The following is a 19,663-nucleotide window of genomic DNA, read 5'->3' as shown; positions in this document are numbered from 1 at the left end:
CTTTAATGGTGTTTATGATGTTGATTTTGTTAGATGGCTAAATGCTTGTTCATGTGGATCTTGTTGGGTTTTTTCTTTCTTATTATGAATTTTATGTTTTGATAAGCGCATTGAGATGACTGTTGGATATTGTTTTATACAAATAAAATTGATTTGAATTGAATTAACACTTGCCAGCTGAAACATATGAAATTGTCATTGGTGGTCTCGATTTGCAACGTGCCTACCCAGCCCTAGTGGTCACGGCACGTCACTGTTGGTAACCTTTACAAACTGTTGACTAGGCCACTGTGAGTGAGGCCCAAGGCCAAGGCAGGCTGACTTAATAATACTGTATCATGTTTTTCTGCAGTCAGTGCCTTCTCCTCGTCCTTCTCTCTCTCTTTTTTCTGTTTCAGGTTTCGTGAAACTGATGATGGCAGTTCCTGATCTGTGGTTCACGGGTCAACTATAGTCTGGGACACTCTGATGTTCTATCTCTCTATCCTGTTCTGTTGGTCCTTCTGTCCACTAACCCCAACCAGTCAAAGCAGATGGCGGCCACCTCTGAACCTGGTTCTAACGGAGATTTCTTCCTGTTCATAGGAAGTTATTTCTTCCCACTGTTGCTAAATGCTTGTTCATGTGGATCTTGTTGGGTTTGTCCTTATTATTATGAATATTATATTTTGATAGCGCCTTTGTTGTAATCTGCGCTATATAAATAAAGATTGATCTCAAAGCGCTGCTGCTGTTTTATTGTGAAAGCGCCTGCCCGGATGCGGCGCCCCTCCTCCCGTGCGCTTGTCGGTGGCGGCTGGCAGATGATTTGCCGACTCGGAGCCGCACTGACTTTGGAGCGGGTTCTGTGAAATGTGGAAGCATGATGCTGCCTGGATAAAGAGCGGAGCACAACAGGTAAGAACCGAGCTTCAAACATGTCTGACGGGCTGCGTTTAAGGCTCATGTTACAGCTTTACATTTAGGATTATTTCACCGTGATGAGCATTATTATTATTATTATTAGGATTTCACTGAGGAGGTGACTCTAAGTTTCGCTCCTGATGGTGTGTTTAATATTTAGGATACAGAACTTGTTGAGTCTCTGAAACTTTTGCCTATCTAAGGAGTGTTTTTTTTTTGTTGTTGTTTTTTTGGACAATTTGAGTTGCTTTTCAAAATTTTAAATTATTTTTTTATTTAATTGGCGCGTGTGTGCACCTGATGCGCTCGTGTCGCAGCATCTCCGACCGCACAAAGCATCACTCACACAAACCTCAACAAACTCATTCACATCCACGTTTAAACCGCGTAGGGATTTATTTTATTTATTTTTTTCTATTTATTTATTTATTAATGCAGCTCTACGTGCATGGATTTCACTCCTCGCTGACGCTTTCATCATCTTAGTGCTTTGATAACTTGCCGGGGTTTTTTCTTCTTCTTCTTCTTTTACCTCAGCAGAGCACTTTAATCGTCTTTTAACACATCTAATCATTGGTGTGCACAGCCTTAAATGAACTAATCAGACCTTCCAGGCGTTTGTTAATGGCAGACCTACCTGTTGAGGGCACAGGCGCGTGCGTGTGTGTGTGTGTGTGTGTGTGTGAGCAGCCTGATAAATTGGACCGTCACCTCTCAGTATGCAGACGTTATTACAGAGACGTGACCACTTCTCTAAGAGACCTCAGACTAATCACCTGCAATAGAAACAGTTGCTCTGCCATATCGACCTGTTGTTGTGCCTTTTGCTTTTTCTAATTAAAATACATAAACATGTGGATGTGCAGCAGCATCAAACTAACAATAAAATAAAACCCCAGAAGAAGAAGAAGAAAACATGCAAACTGCGTTTTATGTTGCACCACTATGTGTTCACTACTCAGAAGTTATATGTGTTGTTTGCAGATGATCGTGTTCAGTGGTGTTTAACCAATGATTCTCTAACCTGGTGATTCTCAACTGGTGGGTCGGGACCCAAAAATGGGTCGCAGAAACCTGGTCGACAATAATTAAATACTTTACGTCTTTCATATTAGACTTGTCTTTTATTTTGATAGAGAACTTTTCTTTTGACAGGCATCTTGATCAGGAAAATAAAAATATACAGATTTATGTTTTTTTTTTAAAAAAAAGATCATTTATGTGTGTTTTCAACAGCTATTTTTGAAAAACTACATTTGGTTGATTGAATTCTCCAAAAAAAAAAAAGCGAGTCGTGATTTAATGACCGTGGCAAAATGTGGGTCCCAATCTGAGACCAGTAAAGAACCCCTGCTCTAACCCACATGTGTCAAACCCATGGCCCGGGGGCCAAATCCGACCCTTTAGAGCATCCAATTTGGCCCGCAGAAGGAAGCAAAAAGGGCAGAGAAAACATGAATCATTGTGTAAATGAAACTCAACAGTATTTGCAGGTGCTCACAGTTTTCCCGTTGATTATATCGCACGATTACAATCATTTTTAATGTTAAAACAGTTGAAAAAAACTCAAAATTATTACAAAATCCTGTATTTTCCTCATATTATGGCATAATATTTCCTTTACTTAAATAAAAATTGGTCACAAAATCTAGGAAATGGAAAGTGAAAACCCTGTTGGGACTGATATCTGTCACTTATTGCTTGGATGTTGTATTTTATGTATACGTAGAAGTGCAAACTCGGGCACAATGACGTTGAAATTATACATTTTCCCATATAAAATCCGTGACCCACTTGAGAACAAACGGCGCCGTATTTTGGCCCCTAAACCAAAGTGAGTTTGACAACCTTACACAGAGTTTGCACATTATATTTTTCATAATACCATGTACAAGTATTTCACGTGCCATAAAACACAGTGACTGAACAAAGTATATGAATTAATTTGCTGTAAATTGTGTAATATATTTGTTGTAGTATAAGTTTATGTCCCAAACTTTTGAGACTTTAGGTTGGTTCTTTTTCTGTTGCGCAATTCTTCTGTACAATGTAAATGGTGAAGCAACACTGCACCCAGCAGTTTATGTATGGTACTGCAGTAAAAATGAAGCGGAAAACGGCCGCCGGCCTGATTTTATCCTGAATTTACAACATTAAACGAAGCTTTAATGCAAATTTTTGTTGTCAACATGATTATTACTAATATATGACGTTACTAATCGTTACTAATCACGCCAACACACATTGTGGTTGGCGTGAATCTTGAGATTTGCCCCCCCCCCCGGCAAGAATCTTAAACTCCACCTATGTTGACGCCTCCGCTCTAACCTTTTCTGTCTTAGATCAGATCCAGCACTGAGGGCGAGTGAAGCAGGCAGGACAGCACACCTCCATGCGTGGGGCTCAACACTTGCTCCGGTCAAACATGGGTGTGCTCCAGCTCCATAACCCCACCCACTCCAGCAAACTGCTGCAGCGCGCCAACCAGATGCGTCTGACAGGCACTCTGTGTGATGTCATCATCACAGTGGACGGCCAGGAGTTTCCCGCACACCGAACCGTCCTGGCCTGCACCAGCAAGATGTTTGAGATCCTGTTCCACCGCAGCAGCCTGCGCTACGCCCTGGACTTCCTCTCGCCCAAAACCTTCCAGCAGATCCTGGAGTACGCCTACACCGCCTCGCTCCAGGCCACCGCCGAGGACCTGGATGACCTGCTGTACGCTGCTGAGATCCTGGAGATAGAGTACTTAGAGGAACAGTGTCTGAAAGTCCTGGAGACCATCCAGGCAGAAGAAAGTGAGGGTCCAGGGGACCACAGCGAGCACAGTCGGGCTCGACACTGGAGACACATGTTGATGTCCAAGAAGGACAGAACCCAGCAGCGCTCCACCCCCAGCGCCCTGCACCACCTGGCCCTGTACCACATGTCAGAGAGGAGCTCACCTGGCCTCCAGCCTGGAGCCCCTCACCAATCCAGCCCCAAACAGGACAGGGAGGTGGACATGGAGAGCTCTGAGAAGGTCCAGCACCCCCCCCTCGACGCCACCATTAGAATAAAATCAGAGCTCATGCAGACTGATGATGCTAATGGCTATGAGGAAAGGTCTTCCAGTGGTGGGGAGGGAATCCTCATGCCTGACCAACCTAGAGATGATGACCCTGGGACGCCCCTGAGAAGCAGCGTGATCACCAGCGCACGGGAGCTGCACCCCAGCCCTGAGGAGGGGGGCGCCGGGGGAGGGAACGCCATCGATGGCTTTGGAGGACTCACAGATAAACACCTGGCATCCATTTACTCCGTGGGCCCCAACCATGCAGGAGAGGGTCTGCTGGGGTCGGTGGCCGCGGCCCAGAGTCTGGGCGTGCAGCTGGACCCCCGGGTGTATGGGGGGCTGCTGCAGCAGGGCCTGCTGCACAGGGAGCTGCTCAACAGACTGGGTCAGTTTGCAGCAGGTATGAGACACGAGGGTTCTACTCCAGGACAGCAGTGCTGTGGGGAATGTGGTCTACAGCTGCACAGCAGGCAGGCCTTCGAACAGCACAGGTAACACACACACACACACACACACACACACACACACACACACACACACACACATGCACGGAGCAATACTCACCTTTTAGTTCAATGAAAATGTAACATTATTAACCTATTAACTCCAACCATACTTGTGAAAAAAAAACGTAACTTTAATTCTGAGGGGAATTTTAACAGACATATTTAGTGTACATGTGTCTGGATTGAAACATGATCATATTTTACACTATTATTCTGTTCATGTTTATGAATTTTGATGGATTACATACTTATCCTATGGGCCATAGTTTAACCCTGTGTAGGCCCTGTTTAAAGCCATGTGTCTTATGTTTCACACCCCTGTTAAACAGCATTGGTAAACATTTTGAATATTTCACTTATGGAATTTATAATATTATATAATCCAATGCAATATTAATAAGGAATACATCTGTTCATTACGTTGTCACAGTAGTTCTGGAATATTTTGCAGCCCCCCAACCACTACTACATTTCAACAAAATGGGTAAAAAATTTAACATTTATTGAAAAAAGTTAAAATAACTTGACTATTCATTTTCAGAACTGATGAAAAAATAACATTAAATGTGCTTTTGCATATTTTAGAAAACAGCTATAATGAACTATTCATAATAAATTAGAAAGCCGAAAATATATTTATGTATTTTTTATTTTTTCCTTGCACCCCACAGTTTAAGAACCACTGCTTTAAAAAAACAAAACAAAAAAAAAACAGTGTTTCTGTTTTAATCAATGACACATTTCACCACATTTTAGCTGTGTTTTGTTAATAACAGAAAAGAGTTTGATGGCGTTTTTATTGAGTATTGCTGAAACCAATCACAACATGTCAAGAAAACTTGAGTCTAGTCTTATTAGATTAAAAAAAAGTCTAATTATTATTATTATTATTTATATTTTTTTTGTAAAATTCTATTAGTTTAATTGTACAGAAGACAGGTCATAATACATGCATGCTTTGATATTACTAATTGACTCACCATTATTCATTAGAAACATAGACAGCCAGTGACTTTAAGGTAGCTAAGTGTTGCTCAGACTGTGATTCACAGTGGTTCATCTCCTCATTGGTGCTCGTGGCTGATATTTCAGCCTTGTGCCACTTCAGAGTTTTGCTAAAAAAACCTAAACAGAAAAAGAAACGAGGCATCCTGTGGGATATTTAGTGATGCGCTGCTTACTCAGGGAGACAGGCGGATGTCCGCCGGTTGAAGAAGCTGCATCGCTGCCACTGCTTGAGGATGTAATGAAGTTGTTGTGTAGGTGTGTAACCAGGTCACTGAGCATTGCACCTGGTCTGCACACTCACATTCTTTACAGCACAAAACTGAGTCAAATATCAGACGGACATTTAAAAAGCTATGTATAAAACTAAAAAGAAACAAGTTTTCTTGTCATTTTCATTTGAAAAATTATAAGATAAGAATCATGTAAAAAAAAAAAAAATCATATATATGTTTGTTTGTTTGTTTGTTTGTTTTTTAAAGCATTGATTGACAATTTTCTCATGCCTACTTTTCAGAGCCTAAAGAAATGGTTTAACTTATGACATTTAGAATTTTTTGAAGATACTAAAACAATAGATAAACTCTTTGTAAATTATACTTTTTAACATTTATTTTCAACACTTTTCAAAAATGTAAACTATTAAAAAAATAGAAAAACATAAATACACATATTGATAATATTGATATAGTTTGCGTGTGAAGCTCACACAAAATCCACACCAATGAAATTTTATAATATATTATCATTTTTTTTTTTTTAACTTGACTGACTTATTTTTCTTTTTTCCACTCAAGGAAATTAAGACTTTAGAAATTTTATATTATTACTTTTTTATCATTAAACAAGGCAGTAAAGGAAAAGGAATTATTGCAATGTACTTTAGTATCTTTATTATTAATGAACCCTTTCACAGTTTGCCTGTAATTCAACCATACAGTTGTGAACATATATATCAGAGTAAAAAATGCCATCAGGGCGCCTGAGCTTTTAGCTCCAAAATGACTCATGTTTCTTGGAGTGTTATTGCACAGTTCATCTGTATTTAACTTCATTTATGTCTCATTTAATATGACCACAGAGGCTCTTTTTGGACTGTGTGCTGTGCTGTTAGCAGCAGGGTGATGTGAGGATAACAGTACAGATGTCTTGCATGCTTGGATGTGTGTGATATGATATGATATGATGGTATAGTCGCTGGCGGCGCAACTCCAGCAAATCATCTTCTTTTCTCCTTTTCATCGCAGTTACAGGAGAAGTGTTTGTGTGCATATTATGTTCGGAAGGGAGATTGTGTGTGTGTGTGTGTGTGTGTGTGTGTGTGTGTGTGTGTGTGTGTGTGTGTGTGTGTGTGTGTGTGTGTGTGTGTGTGTGTGTGTGTGTGTGTGTGTGTGTGTGTGTGTGTGTGTGTGTCTTGCAGCGCTGGCGAACGGAGGCACGCGTATGTCTGCACTCTGAAATTAGCCAGATATCCTTTTGTCTGTGTTCTTTTAGAATTCATGCGTTGTGATTCACAACTCTCACTCTAATGATGCTGCCATTCAGACTCACTCAGTGTTGTGTTGCAATTCAAATACACTCCTGTTGTCACAAAGACAATGATGATGCTTTTGGGTTTGGGAAGGTCCTCACAGAAGAGAAACTTAGTACTTTTTATGATCAGTAACAATGTGTGTGTGTGTGTGTGTGTGTGTGTGTTGTCCTGTCAACATGCTTACATCAGTGTTTGTCTTTCCACAGGAGGCTGCACACGGAGGAGAAGGGCAACGGCTGTGAATACTGTGGCAAACATTTCCAGGACAGCATGAGGCTCAGAATGCACATGCTTTCTCACACAGGTATTTCATCACCCTCTCTGAGTGTTTGCTGATGATACAGTGGTATATGGCAAGAGACGTTTGATGTCAACCATAGTTAAAGGGGAAGTATCATGAAAAAATCACTTTATAAAGGTTTTGCTAGAGTGATATACATCCCTTCAGAGGGCCAAAGTCGAAAAAGTTATGTTTCCTCCCTCCCTTGTTATTCCAAATCTTGTAAAAAAAATCTGCTCCAAACGGGCGAGTTGGATTTTCCTCACTACTTGATGTCACGTAGCGGAAACTCCACCTCCTGACAATCCTCCTACCCTATAAGAATGTGAGCTTCTACCTCTCAAACAACCTCACAGCTAAAACAGACACTGCGGTTGAATATAGAATACATATTATACTTTATTGTCATATATGTAAAGCTACATAAACAAAATGTTGTCTTTGCATTTAACGACTTCCTGAGGAGCAGTGGGCAGCAATGGTGTAGAACCCAGGGAGCAGTTCCATTTTTAGTATCTGTTATATCGCCTCGTATAACCTTTGACTTGATCTGACGTGTTTGTGACCCAATGCAACGCAGCGGTTGGACAAAACAAACGTTTATCACCTTAAATGCACTATTCCTTTAGTTAGCACACAGAGATGAGGAGGAGAAAATAGTGACTTACCAGCTTAACATTCCGGTGAGTGTTTGAAACAGCTGAATGACTCCGCTGCTAAATAAACAGCCTGAAGCGCTGAGACAGACTCACAATCACAATAGCCGCTTAAATATCCATGTGCAGTTTTTTGGCTGAAAACAATAACACCAGTGTGTGAATAGCAAAAGCAAATCGCTTTGGTGATCACTGATCTCCCTTGGAAGAGCAAGGCATGAAGTCTGCATCTGCAGACACGCCCACACCTGAATATGCATAAGTAGTTCCCAAAACAGCCCGTTTTTAGAACTGCTCAGAAAGTGACTTTTCAGAGGCTAAAACTCTGGAAAACAGGTGAGTTTGGGAAAATAAACCTCAAATACTATGTTGTTGGGGTTCTTAGAACATAATAGAGATAAAATAGCATAGTACTGGACCTTTAAGCTCTACTAGTGCTCAATTTTGGTTTACTAGTGCACGAGTAGACTTCACTAATAAAATGTGTCACTAGTAAGCCTTTTATGCTAATGAGTGGGCGGGAAAAGAAAATTCAGGTTTGCCATTGGGTGTCAAAAACATTACAACCAATCAGGGAGCTGGATTTGGTTATAATCCCTCCTACCTCATTTGCATTAGATCTAATAGTGCTACGAGTTAATGTTTTGGCTTTACTTGAATAATTAAGCACGGGACGTGATGTCAAACCGTCTTTTGTGCCAAAAGATGGTATTCACATGAGGTTTCCATTTGAGAGTCCTGTGGGAGCTGTGTCTCAGATATGGAAAAGATGTATATTTGGGACACATCATCAGTAATGTTCCTTTGAATCTGGCGGTGTTTCGGCCTTTTTAACACTCGACACCCCCATCGAAGGTGGCCAGCTACAGGGTGATCAAGCCTGAGCTTGCGTCCCATAACTGTGTCCCACTCTCACCTAGTACTACTAGTAGACTAAAAAATAGTGCTCTACTACTGTAATACTACTAGTGAGATTGTACTAGTAGTACTGGTAAGCAACAAATTCATCAAAGGTTTTTGGTGCACTAGTGCACGAGTAGACCTTACTAGTAAAGCAAAATCATCTACTAGTGGACACGTGTGTTACTAGTACTACTAGTAGACTTACAATATGATATGAGTAAAAACTCAAAGCTTTACTGGCGCTACTAGTTTTGCGTTACTAGTAAGGTTTACCCGTGCCAAAAAAAGTAGAACAACATTTTTGTTTACTAGTTCAACTAGTACACTCAAAATCTTACTAGTAGTACTAGTGGACTGTTTTAGTTAACTAGTATAACTAGTGAAGTCAAAAAAAATTACTCGTAGAACAACATTTTTGTTTAATTGTACTACTAATACACTCAAAATCCTACTAGAATAATGAGTAAAGTGAAAAGATTTACAAGTAGCACTTTAGACCTTATGCAAATAAAGTAGGAGGGATTATGTCCAAATCCAGCTCCGTGATTGGTTGAGATATTTTCACAAACCTGAATTTGCTTTTCCCGCCCCCTTTTTACATGTTTTGCGTCACGAGTAAATTCTTCTTGCGATCTCGTAAACCAAACTTGAGTACAGTACATGTATTCCAAATTTTAAAGCTTTACTATGATAAATATCACTGATGTCTCATTTTTCATACTACTGCCTTTCACATTGCACCTGTTCCCATTAAACCCAGGGCTTCCCCTTCATTCTTCACTTCTCTTTGGCTCCCACCTCTTTTATTCGTTCTCTCTCCCTCCGTTTCAATCATTTCTGTGATTTCTTGTGTTGTTTTTTTGGGTTTTGTTTGGAGGCCCTGGCGGCTCGCCAGCTCTGCCCCTTCTGACTGATGACATCATCAGCTGCCGGCAGGCCTGGGTGTTCTGCCAGTGTTCTGAAGCGTGTGTGATGGCTCGCTCACAGATGTGTGTCCAGGAACACACTGTACCCAAATGCAGACTTAATCAGACCTGACTGCTCTCCCAGCTACTTTTTCCAAAATAGAGAAAGCAGGGGGGGGGTTGGTAGTGTGTGTGTGTGTGTGTGTGGGGGGGGGGGGGGGGGTGGGGTGTAGTGGGATCATCATGGACTAAAAATGAAAGCAAAACAGAAAACTCAGTTTGGATTATTTGTAGAGAGAAGGCCACATCCCTGCTGCTGTCTTGTCTGCCTTGTCTCTGTGGATATAGAATGTGTGTGTGTGTGTGTGTGTGTGTGTGTGTGTGTGTGTGTGTGTGTGTTCACCTGAGCCGCCCATCCACCCCACCCTCCTCCTCCTCCTCTTTCCATCACCCTAAAAACACACATTCTCTCTTCTCATCCTCCGTCTTGCCGACACATGCTTTGATTTCCAATTCACTGTGACATCCACAACAGCAGCACCTTTAACCTAATTTGAATTTTTTGCATAAACTCGCCCCGTCCCGATGCGTCGACCCCCGTAACACTCCAAAAATAAAAAATAAAAAGAGAGAGATGTGATCTCATTTCTTTTGTCGCTGTGTATTTGGGTATAGCAGCCTTCGATCCCGCTGGTTGCTAAGGAGCGAGTGCTCGGCTGCTCTAATGGGCTGATTTGGTATTCAGCTCGATGCTGGCTCTTATTTTGGTATGCCAGACAAAGTGTTTTGATGGAGGACGATTGCAGCCGCGTCTGGAGACAGTTTGATGGTTTATGGATGAGAGCACACTCTGTGCCTTTGACTGCACAAGACAATGCACTATGTTCTTCTTCTTCTTCTTCTTCTTCTTCTTCTTCTTCTTCTTCTTCTTCTTCTTCTTCTTCTTCTTCTCCTTCTTCTTCTCCTTCTCCTTCTCCTTCTCCTTCTCCTCCTCCTCCTCCTCCTCCTCCTTCTCCTATCACACAATATCCCACAACATAACACAACACACGGCCCTGGACAGTGTCACACAACATCAGGATCTACGTTACAAACCCAAGTTTCTTTTTCTTTTTAACGTTTTCCGAGGCAGCTCCCAAACAGTTTGTTTCCAAAAATGCTTTCTTTTATAGAAGTGAAGAGATGGGAGCGTTCTTTGTGTGCTACTTGGGTGCAGCTCAGGGAAACAGTGGCACACTCTGTGTACACAGGCAATCGCACGAGTTGAAAGAGGACGACATTTAGGCTGCAGCGCTGAGAGTTCCCAAAGCTTGTGGGTGTTTTAATGAGTCATTTTAACTTCATTTAAAGCCAGCTGAGCAGAAAATAGATCAGTGAATGAGCCCTGGGCCAGTATGGATCTGTAACCGATTTACATCTCTGTGAGAGAACAGCCCACATCCAGACAGCTGTGTGTCAGAGAGGAGCTGTGTCTCAGTGCGCGAGCGCGCTCGTGTGTGTGTGCGACGAGTGCAGAGCAAGATTGAACTCCATGTGGACTTTTTCTCTTTCGTGTCTTTACCGGAACAGACAAGGGCACCGAAAAAGGTCAACATGGAACTGTAGTTACAGTCTGTGCAGGTGGGAATCAGGGTGTTGACTCTGAAGTGATGGTTCTGTGTTTTTTCTTTATTAAATAAAAGGCCGTGCCTCAGGCGGGAAGCGTGTGCTTTGAAGAGAACGCCCGGTCCTTTTGTGACCTCTGAGGCAGACAGTCTGCTCACTGATTAGACACTGATAACACTGTAAATAAAACTCTTCAACTCTGCTTTTCTCAACAGTTCCATTTAGTTTGTCCCACATTATGTTCCACCTGTTATTTGTCCCTAGACATAAGAAGCACAGAAATGTAGCAGCTAGAACCCAACCGATATGGGGATTTCTGACATTGGGGTTTTTAAATAGCCGATAACCAATATATTGGCCATTATATGAAAAAATGACATTGATATACAAAGGATTTACACTAATCTTAATAATACCCCAAATATGATTCAAGACACAATAACAAACTTCACCTCTCTGTGATGTCATATCTCCAATGGTACACTGGGACATCACTTTTGGGAATGCCCAAAGATTAAAAATATTTGGTGTTCAATATTTAGACATTATTCCTCTGTATTTAAAATTGATCTCGACCTGGACCCTGAACCTGCCTTGTTGGGCATTTTTAGCACATTGGAAAAGAAGGACAAAAATGTTTATTATTGCCAAGAGAAGTAATTTGAAGAAAATGTGGAAATCTGATGCCCCACCTGTATTTGACGCTTGGCTAAGAAAATGTATTGGAAAACTGAGCTATGAAGTGTCAGGGAACCTACATACATTTTACAACTTTAGATGACCCCCATTCTACAACTAAATTGTGGATATTTTACTATGATATTAATATCCTCATTGTTAACACTGTATTCTGTATGTTGTTGTTATGTGTAGTCGTTTTGTGTTGGTTTGTTTATCCAGGTCTACTTGTTTTCAGGATAAAGTCTGGATTAAGTACTGTATTTTTATGTATACTTAGTGCCTGGCTTTATGTCTTTTTTTTTTGTCTTATTGTGTCAAATGTTAAAGCTCATTAAAAAAAGAAGGAAAAAAAAGTAACACTAAAAATGCATATCACACTCTTGCTCTCTAATATTATGTGAACACATTTTATTTGAGTGGTTAAATAAAGGATATTAAACACTTTCAACTTCAACTTCTGGAATGCAACATAAAAATATATATATATTAAAATCTGAAGTTGCTGAAATCTCAAACAGTAAACACGAATAAAGAAATAAAACAAGAACTCGTTCACCTCTCCCAGTGTTATCATTTTGTGATCATTACTGTCGATTGAAAAATGGCAACTTGTAATGCAGAAAGCTGCACAGAGACACACAATCTCCACGCATCGGAAAGGTTAATCCACCGATTAATCACCCATTGTGTGATTAACCTGTGATGGCTAAAATCGGCCCATTTCATTAGTGGATCTCTAGTCGTAGCAGAGAGAAACTCATCCCCCTTGTTATCGCTACTGTTGCATCATTTTTTTTCTCCTTTTTTCAGTACCTTTTTCAATCATCAAAACACATTTGGGATCATGATGCATTCTCATGAGTTTGATTGTGTCTACAGCTCCTGCAGAGGCGCTGGTGTGTGATCAGTGCGGAGCGACGTTTTCCTCAGAGGACGCTCTGGAAGCCCACAGGCAAACACACACAGGTACTTCATAAACACACTCTCTCACACACACACACACACACACACACGCGCGCACACATAGCCTAGTTTGTGTTTACCCTGGACAGCATGCACTGAGCTGTTGAGCCGTGACAGCCAGACTTGTGATGGTGGGAATGAACTTGCTTGTCATGCTGGCTGGGTTAAACTGTTCCTGTCATGATGCTCCATAATTTATCAGCAGAGAAGGTGGGAGGCCCTCTCACATATCACCCACTAATATCTGCTGGCATCCCGACCCACTGCATGCCACTTTTTCAGCAGCTGCGGCTTCGCGGAACCCACAGTTACAGTTTTACAGACGCACTATCTTCACCTTCACTGTGAAATTATTCGCTCTCGCACAAAGTCAACAAGTCAATACTTTGCCCTCGAATCACTCGAAAGCTTCTGTTACATCCACTTCTTGCCAAATAATTGTGTGACACTAACGAACAGGTGGTATTTGAATTAGTTAAACTGTCTTTTATTATTTTTTCTTACTATCTCGTATTTCTTTTGGGGAGAATTTGTATTTGCAGCACAAACGCGGGCAGTGATTTGCAATCTGGGCTCCTGAGAGCGTGGAACAACCTGCCTCAGGATCTGAAGTCATTATCAAAGTTAGCAAGAGGGCTGCTTGAGGAGTGAAAAAAAAAAGAGATAAAAAAGACAAACAAGGCAATATATAAACAGCAGACAGCTAGGTGTAAAACAAAAGAAATAAAAGCACTAAAATCAAGAGAGAGACAAACAAAACAGGTGTGTTTTTTTGTTGTTGTGTTTTTTTTTTTTAAAGCCTTGGATTTCTCTCAGTAAACCCGATTTTGAACGATTAAGGCCGACTCTAAAGCCAGGCTGTTATCAGACACTAAACTAAAGTCTGCATTTAAAGTCGGTTTCTGAATTTTAATTTCCACTTCACACACGATCCATCCACTTTGAAACATGTGTTGTGCTTTAAGTTTGTTAAAGTTTAATTGTTAGCCTCCTGAACTCCAGACGTCGTCGTCCCCAGCTGATCCTTCAAATGTGTCTAAATATTTTACGCTACAGAAAACCACTGTCGAGAGCAAGAGAATCTGAGCTGCCTCTTTGATTCACTTCCTTCTGTTTGATATTTCCCTCGCGTTCACATTTTAAACTCAACAGATCGGGCTTCACTCACAGTATTCACATTACGTTTAGAGCTTGGTTGAGTTCAGACGCGCTTTAAAAACCGACATAAATGGAGAGAATCCACACAGTGAGCTATAGCTGGGCTTGAAATCTTTGTTTTTGCTGCTGATTATGTTGTCTTACATTGTATTATGGACATTAAATAGCCTACAAACATATGCTGGAGGATGTATTCATTTTATTTATTTATTTTTTAGTCCTTTTCCTTTGGAATGATGTAGAATAAAATGTCATTTATCAATTTAGATCTGAGCACTGATGAGTTCCCATCATAGGCTCTTCTCTAATGGGACCACTACACTTTTCTATTCATTTCTTCAATAGTTCGAGCCACAGTTACAACGGCGTATTAGGGCCACATAAAATAAAAAAAAATTGGCACTACAAGATTTAAGTTGTAATATTTTAGGAATAAAGTTGTAATTTTATGAGATTAAAGTCATAATATTTCAAGATTAAAGTCATAATATTTCAAGAATAAAGTTGTAATTTTATTAGAATAAAGTCGTATCCTAATAAAATTGTAATTTTTTTCAGATTAAAGTCAAGATTAAAGTTGTAATGTTTTGAGATCAAAATTGTAATATTTTGAGAAATAAGTTGTAATTTCAGGAGAATAAAATTTACAAACAGAAATTGTTCCTGGAATTACTACGTGGAAGTCAATGAAACATCAAAGGAAACATCAAAGTGATCAGAAGATGCCTCTGACGAAGACTGGCAGTTGTTAGTCGAAACATGTCAGGAGATCAAAATGAATTTCCTAAGTAACAGTTGTCTGAATGACTGGAACCTTAACATACTATTAAAAAAGAAGACAAAAAGAATTTTGCTGGAATTACTATATTCTTGCTCTATTTTTCCTCCTTTTCAATTCCATGAGACCATATTTGTAATAGGTGCTAAAAAAGGGACATAAAAATGCTTTCATCTCATTTTTAATCACAAAAGTTTAGAACAAAATGTTGTCCTGAGCAAAAATGTGTCTTTTTTAAAGATTAACACGTGATGTTACGATAAGCTAAACTATAAAAGATCAACCCTAATAGAAAACAAACAGGAATAACTGTTAAAGTATGTTAAAAGTGATGCCGGACGGCGTCCAAAGCGTTTCTGTTACTGTCAGAGAAAGGCGATCCCGTTTTCTGGAGCTTTGGCCTGTAACTGTTACTGCAGGTGGCGCACACAGTATGAATAGTTAATGGATGTGGACAGGGAGGGGTGTTAACCATGCCCACCACTGGTCTCTACCCTCATCTCGCCCAGTTGTAAACATCCAGAGCTTTGGTTTCAACTTGGCAAGCGTCCCTGGAGGAGACAGGAGGGCATTACGCTCTCATTTTGTAATGATCCCTGTTTGGCGCTCTGTGACGCATGACTCGTTTCGACTCTTTTTCGTGACGACCATCGCAGACTGTAGGTAATTCAATCAGCCGGGTTAAGGTTATTTGGGGGAATTTACGAAACAGATTATACTCACTGCAAAGATTTATCCTTCGTGAGTCACCTGGCTTTTATTTCCTCTTCTAAAAAACACACACACACACACACACACACACACACACACACACACACAGGGAGGCGATCAGTAGCCATTGCACAACTCTGGCTTTAATTTGCCATGTGGTATAACCATGGAGCCAAATGAGTTTCCTTTAGCAGATTAACACTTGTCAGACCTCAGCAGCTGCACTGCTGCTGTCCACCTCCTCTGGAGACGGATAAAAAAACCCCTCTTTTGGGAGACCTTAACCTGAGGCAGTTTGGCATCAGTGGCTGCGAGGCTCGTTTACAGTGAAAGCCTCTTTGGCCATTTTAATATGTCAGAGGTGAACGGCCGTGAGTTGCACAAGTCAGAGATCAAAGCAAGGGGGGTGGACTGTGGTCATAGACGGGAAAGTGTGTGGGGGAGGGGGTATTTGAGGACTTCCTGAGGGCAGGAGGATTGCTGCTTGTTTTAGGTGCCAGGACTGGGAGCAAAACAACATCATGTGCTGCTGTTTACTCCTTACACCACAGCACTGTCATAGTCTCCTCTGACCTAGTTGCGAGAGCTCGAAATTAAAAAAAAAAAAAAAAAAAAAAAAGAACCTCCGAATTGCTCTCGTAAAAACAAAGAGGTTTGTTTCGCTACAGAAAGTCAGCACTCAGGGGTTCAATGATATCAATGATTTAAAACGTCAGAAATGTGCTTTCGCTTAAACATGACTGTGCAATAATAGTTCTCAACTGGTGGGTCAGTACCAGAGGAGAAAGTAACAGATTACAAATACTCACCTTACTTGTACTTTTTTGAGTATATTTCTAAATCAGTAATTTTACTTGTGTTTAAGTATGTTTTAAAAGAAGTAAATTGTTGCGTTTCTACACACAAAAAACTGAGTAAATTATTATTTTTTGTTTTAAAATAATGAACGTAAATTGTGAAAAACAGACCCAACTACAATCACAAAATTGCACATGTTCGCTGAGCCACTTTCTTGGGTTCAGGTTGGGGTTTCTACCTATTGTGTTGTTAATAATTCATTTTAATAGGTAATTCCTTTCATTATTTTGAATTGAATTAATTGGTGTTGTTTTATTTTTATTTTTTTAAATAGTTAAGCACATTTTGACAAACCTTTTATTTTTATACAGATGCCTTCGTGGAAAGTCTCTTCTTTTTTAAGTCCATACATGAGATGTTTACTGTATGCAAGGGAACTGTGGCAAGATGTATTACCAAAAATAAATGTGGGGGGTGAAAGTAACTATCTTTTACTTTGAGTACTATGTAATTGTGCTACTTTTTACTTGTACTTGAGTCCAATTTCAATCAAGTAACAGTACCTCTACTTTAGTGGGATATATCACTGGTCAGTACCATTATCTGAATAAAGTTTGGAGAAAGTGTTTCATAATACAGTCAGTGGTTCCCACACTGACAGGTGCGCCATCTGGAGGGGATGAGGGGTGACATCATGACATGGGGTCACAACAGGGGCGATGGTGGGATGCACGAGAACGACCTTGCTGAACATTCAGCATGAAAAACTGAATATTTGCACTGAAAGAACTTCGTTATTACTGTTCTCTTGTATATTTTATGTTACTTTTATATATTTTGAAGAAGAATAGTAACAACGTTTCTTAATATAAGTGTTTTTTTTTTGTTGTTGTTTGTTTTTTTTACCTATAGGATGAGTGGAGCTGAAAATGTTACAATTTTCAAAGGGAGCGCAACAGAAAAAGTTTGTGAAGCCACTGCTCTAAAATGACTTGAAACAGTAAGGGGTGATAATCATTAGGTTTTTAGTATTCATCTACTAAAAAGATATACTTCTTTGCTTGTGAGTTTCTGGAAAGAATAAATATTTAGGACAAATTTGGACGAGATCGTTAATAGCTGTACTGTATTTTCAATTAACTCTTTGTTGAAATGGATAATCTTTGATCATTTGCACCGTGGCTAATGAGTAATGGGTGATGGTGTGAATCCCAAACACGAATCGATGGAGAACCTTTACTGCACGTGTTTCAAACCTTTCATTTCTTCACCTTGCCCACAGGGAAACAACCACAAGCGTGTTTGTCTTTGTGTACTCACAGCAGCTGCAGTGTTTCCACACATTACAGCCATAATTCATCAAGTGAATAATATTACCTTCTGTTCAAAGCCTAATTAAACAGCCCCACAGCCTTTTCAGATGCAGCCACGGCTTTTTAATGCAACCCTTTTTAATGCAGACCTTTTAGCTCGCCTAATTACATGTCCATCATCGTACTGCACCCTCCTGCTAATACCCAGCTGTAATTCCTATAAGCCTTAAACCAGACTGAACCATGCTCTGTTCTGTTCTGCCTTTTTTTTTAAAAATTTTTGCCTCCAGTGTTTCTTTGCACTTTGTGACGGATAAATAAAGCCTCGTGATGCCCTGTCATTTCATGCAAAATCAAGTTTAGTCACTATTACACGGAATACTGTAAACATTTCAGTAATCGAAGCAAGCCCGTGTGTGCATGAAACCTCAATCAACCCTTCTGGTGGTTAAACATGAGCTACGTATCGCTTGTTGCATTAATTATTGAGTGGCTCGTTCCTTACTTGGCTCGATTAGCAGACCAAGGGTTGTTTAAGGTAACGTTTGTGTATGTGCCTCTCACATACAGTAGTAGAATGGATGCACAGGGTCATGTGAGGTCCAGGGCATAACGTGGCCTACATGTCAGTGGATGTTAAACTGGGCGATAGCAGCAGCAGCGCCGTGACTAAACACAGCAGAAGCCCCCAGGCCACCATTTAAAATGCCATCATGTTTCAAACTGGTGGATGCAATAAGGCAGCGGTTCTCAATCTTCGGGTCGCAAAACACTGGGAGGGGGTCGCCAGATGCCTTGAAGAAACGAAAGATTTTTTTATTTTGAACATTCAAGCCTATTTTTTGCTTATTTTTACCCTTTTCTGCCACTACAACCAAACTTGCCATACTTTAACCTTGTTTCATCACTTTTACTTGCCATATTTTTGCTCCTTTTATTACATTTTTGCAACATTACTCCCATTTCTGCCATTTCTCCATCAAATTTCAATGTCTTTTCTGCACATTTTTTCCACTTTCAAGACATCTTTGGCACTTACAAACCCTTTCCACCACTTTTCCCACTTAATGTTGCATCATGTTGACCCATTATTGTCACTTTTAACCTCTTTCACACCATGTTTCATGTTTATTTTTTGCCAATTTAACCACATTTATTTTTTGTCATGCCCATTATTTGCCAGTTTAAACTAATTGTTTCTACCACTCTAATCAGTCTAATGTGCAACTTGAAACCAATTTCTGTGGTTTTTAAAATCCCATTTCACTACGTTTTCCACCATTTTTGGTCACTTTTAACCCATTTTATTTCTGATTAAAACAAGGATTTACATCTTCCATCTATTCATCCATTTTCAGACCCGGTTGTTCCTGTTTTCCAGGGTCGCGGGGGTCTGCCGGTGCCTATTTCCGGCTATGATTTACGTCTTTTAGATGATTTTATACTATGGCACAAATAATAATAATAAACTTCCTGGATAACAGTGGATATTATTCAGATAAATAAATAACCCCCCCCCCCCCCCCAAACACTGGTTCGGTGTTTACCATCTTCGGACCAGTTTGGATATATTCGTCTGGCCTCTGTAGACTGGAAACACTCCAGAAGAGATGGAGTTTAGTTTAGCTCTGACTCATGGAACAGATCATCACAGATTGGCTCCAGTCAAACTAACTCCAGTCTTTACACATTTCTCTGGCTCCAAAAACATTGAGATATTGTTTATTTACTTGGAAAATATATTCTATTTAATGACAACGTTATTCACTTCACCTGTCAGTGGTTATAATACAGCTGGCGATCAGTTACTGTATATCATTAAAATGTGAGGTTATTAACAAACATAAAGGTTTTTTTGGTATATACGTGACTATAATCTACTCTTAATTTATTAGCAGCTAATTTGTTA

At 40.2% G+C, this 19,663-nt stretch overlaps 1 protein-coding gene across 1 annotated transcript in view; it reads left to right on the top strand.

Moving 5' to 3' along the window:
* The first annotated feature begins 782 nt into the window (after window positions 1-782).
* The window catches only part of zbtb16b (zinc finger and BTB domain containing 16b), a 32,479-nt gene continuing 13,598 nt past the window's right edge, over window positions 783-19,663 (top strand). The window contains 4 exon segments of the mRNA XM_028464201.1: window positions 783-897; window positions 3,246-4,449; window positions 7,210-7,307; window positions 12,913-13,006. Coding sequence (XP_028320002.1) covers window positions 3,296-4,449; window positions 7,210-7,307; window positions 12,913-13,006 — 1,346 coding nt within the window. The 5' untranslated portion in view covers window positions 783-897; window positions 3,246-3,295.

This window comes from Gouania willdenowi, chromosome 13 (assembly GCF_900634775.1).
Source record: "Gouania willdenowi chromosome 13, fGouWil2.1, whole genome shotgun sequence".
NCBI lineage: Eukaryota > Metazoa > Chordata > Actinopteri > Blenniiformes > Gobiesocidae > Gouania > Gouania willdenowi.
Note: the sequence above shows the minus strand (reverse complement) of the source record. Positions and strands in the feature narration are given on the sequence as shown.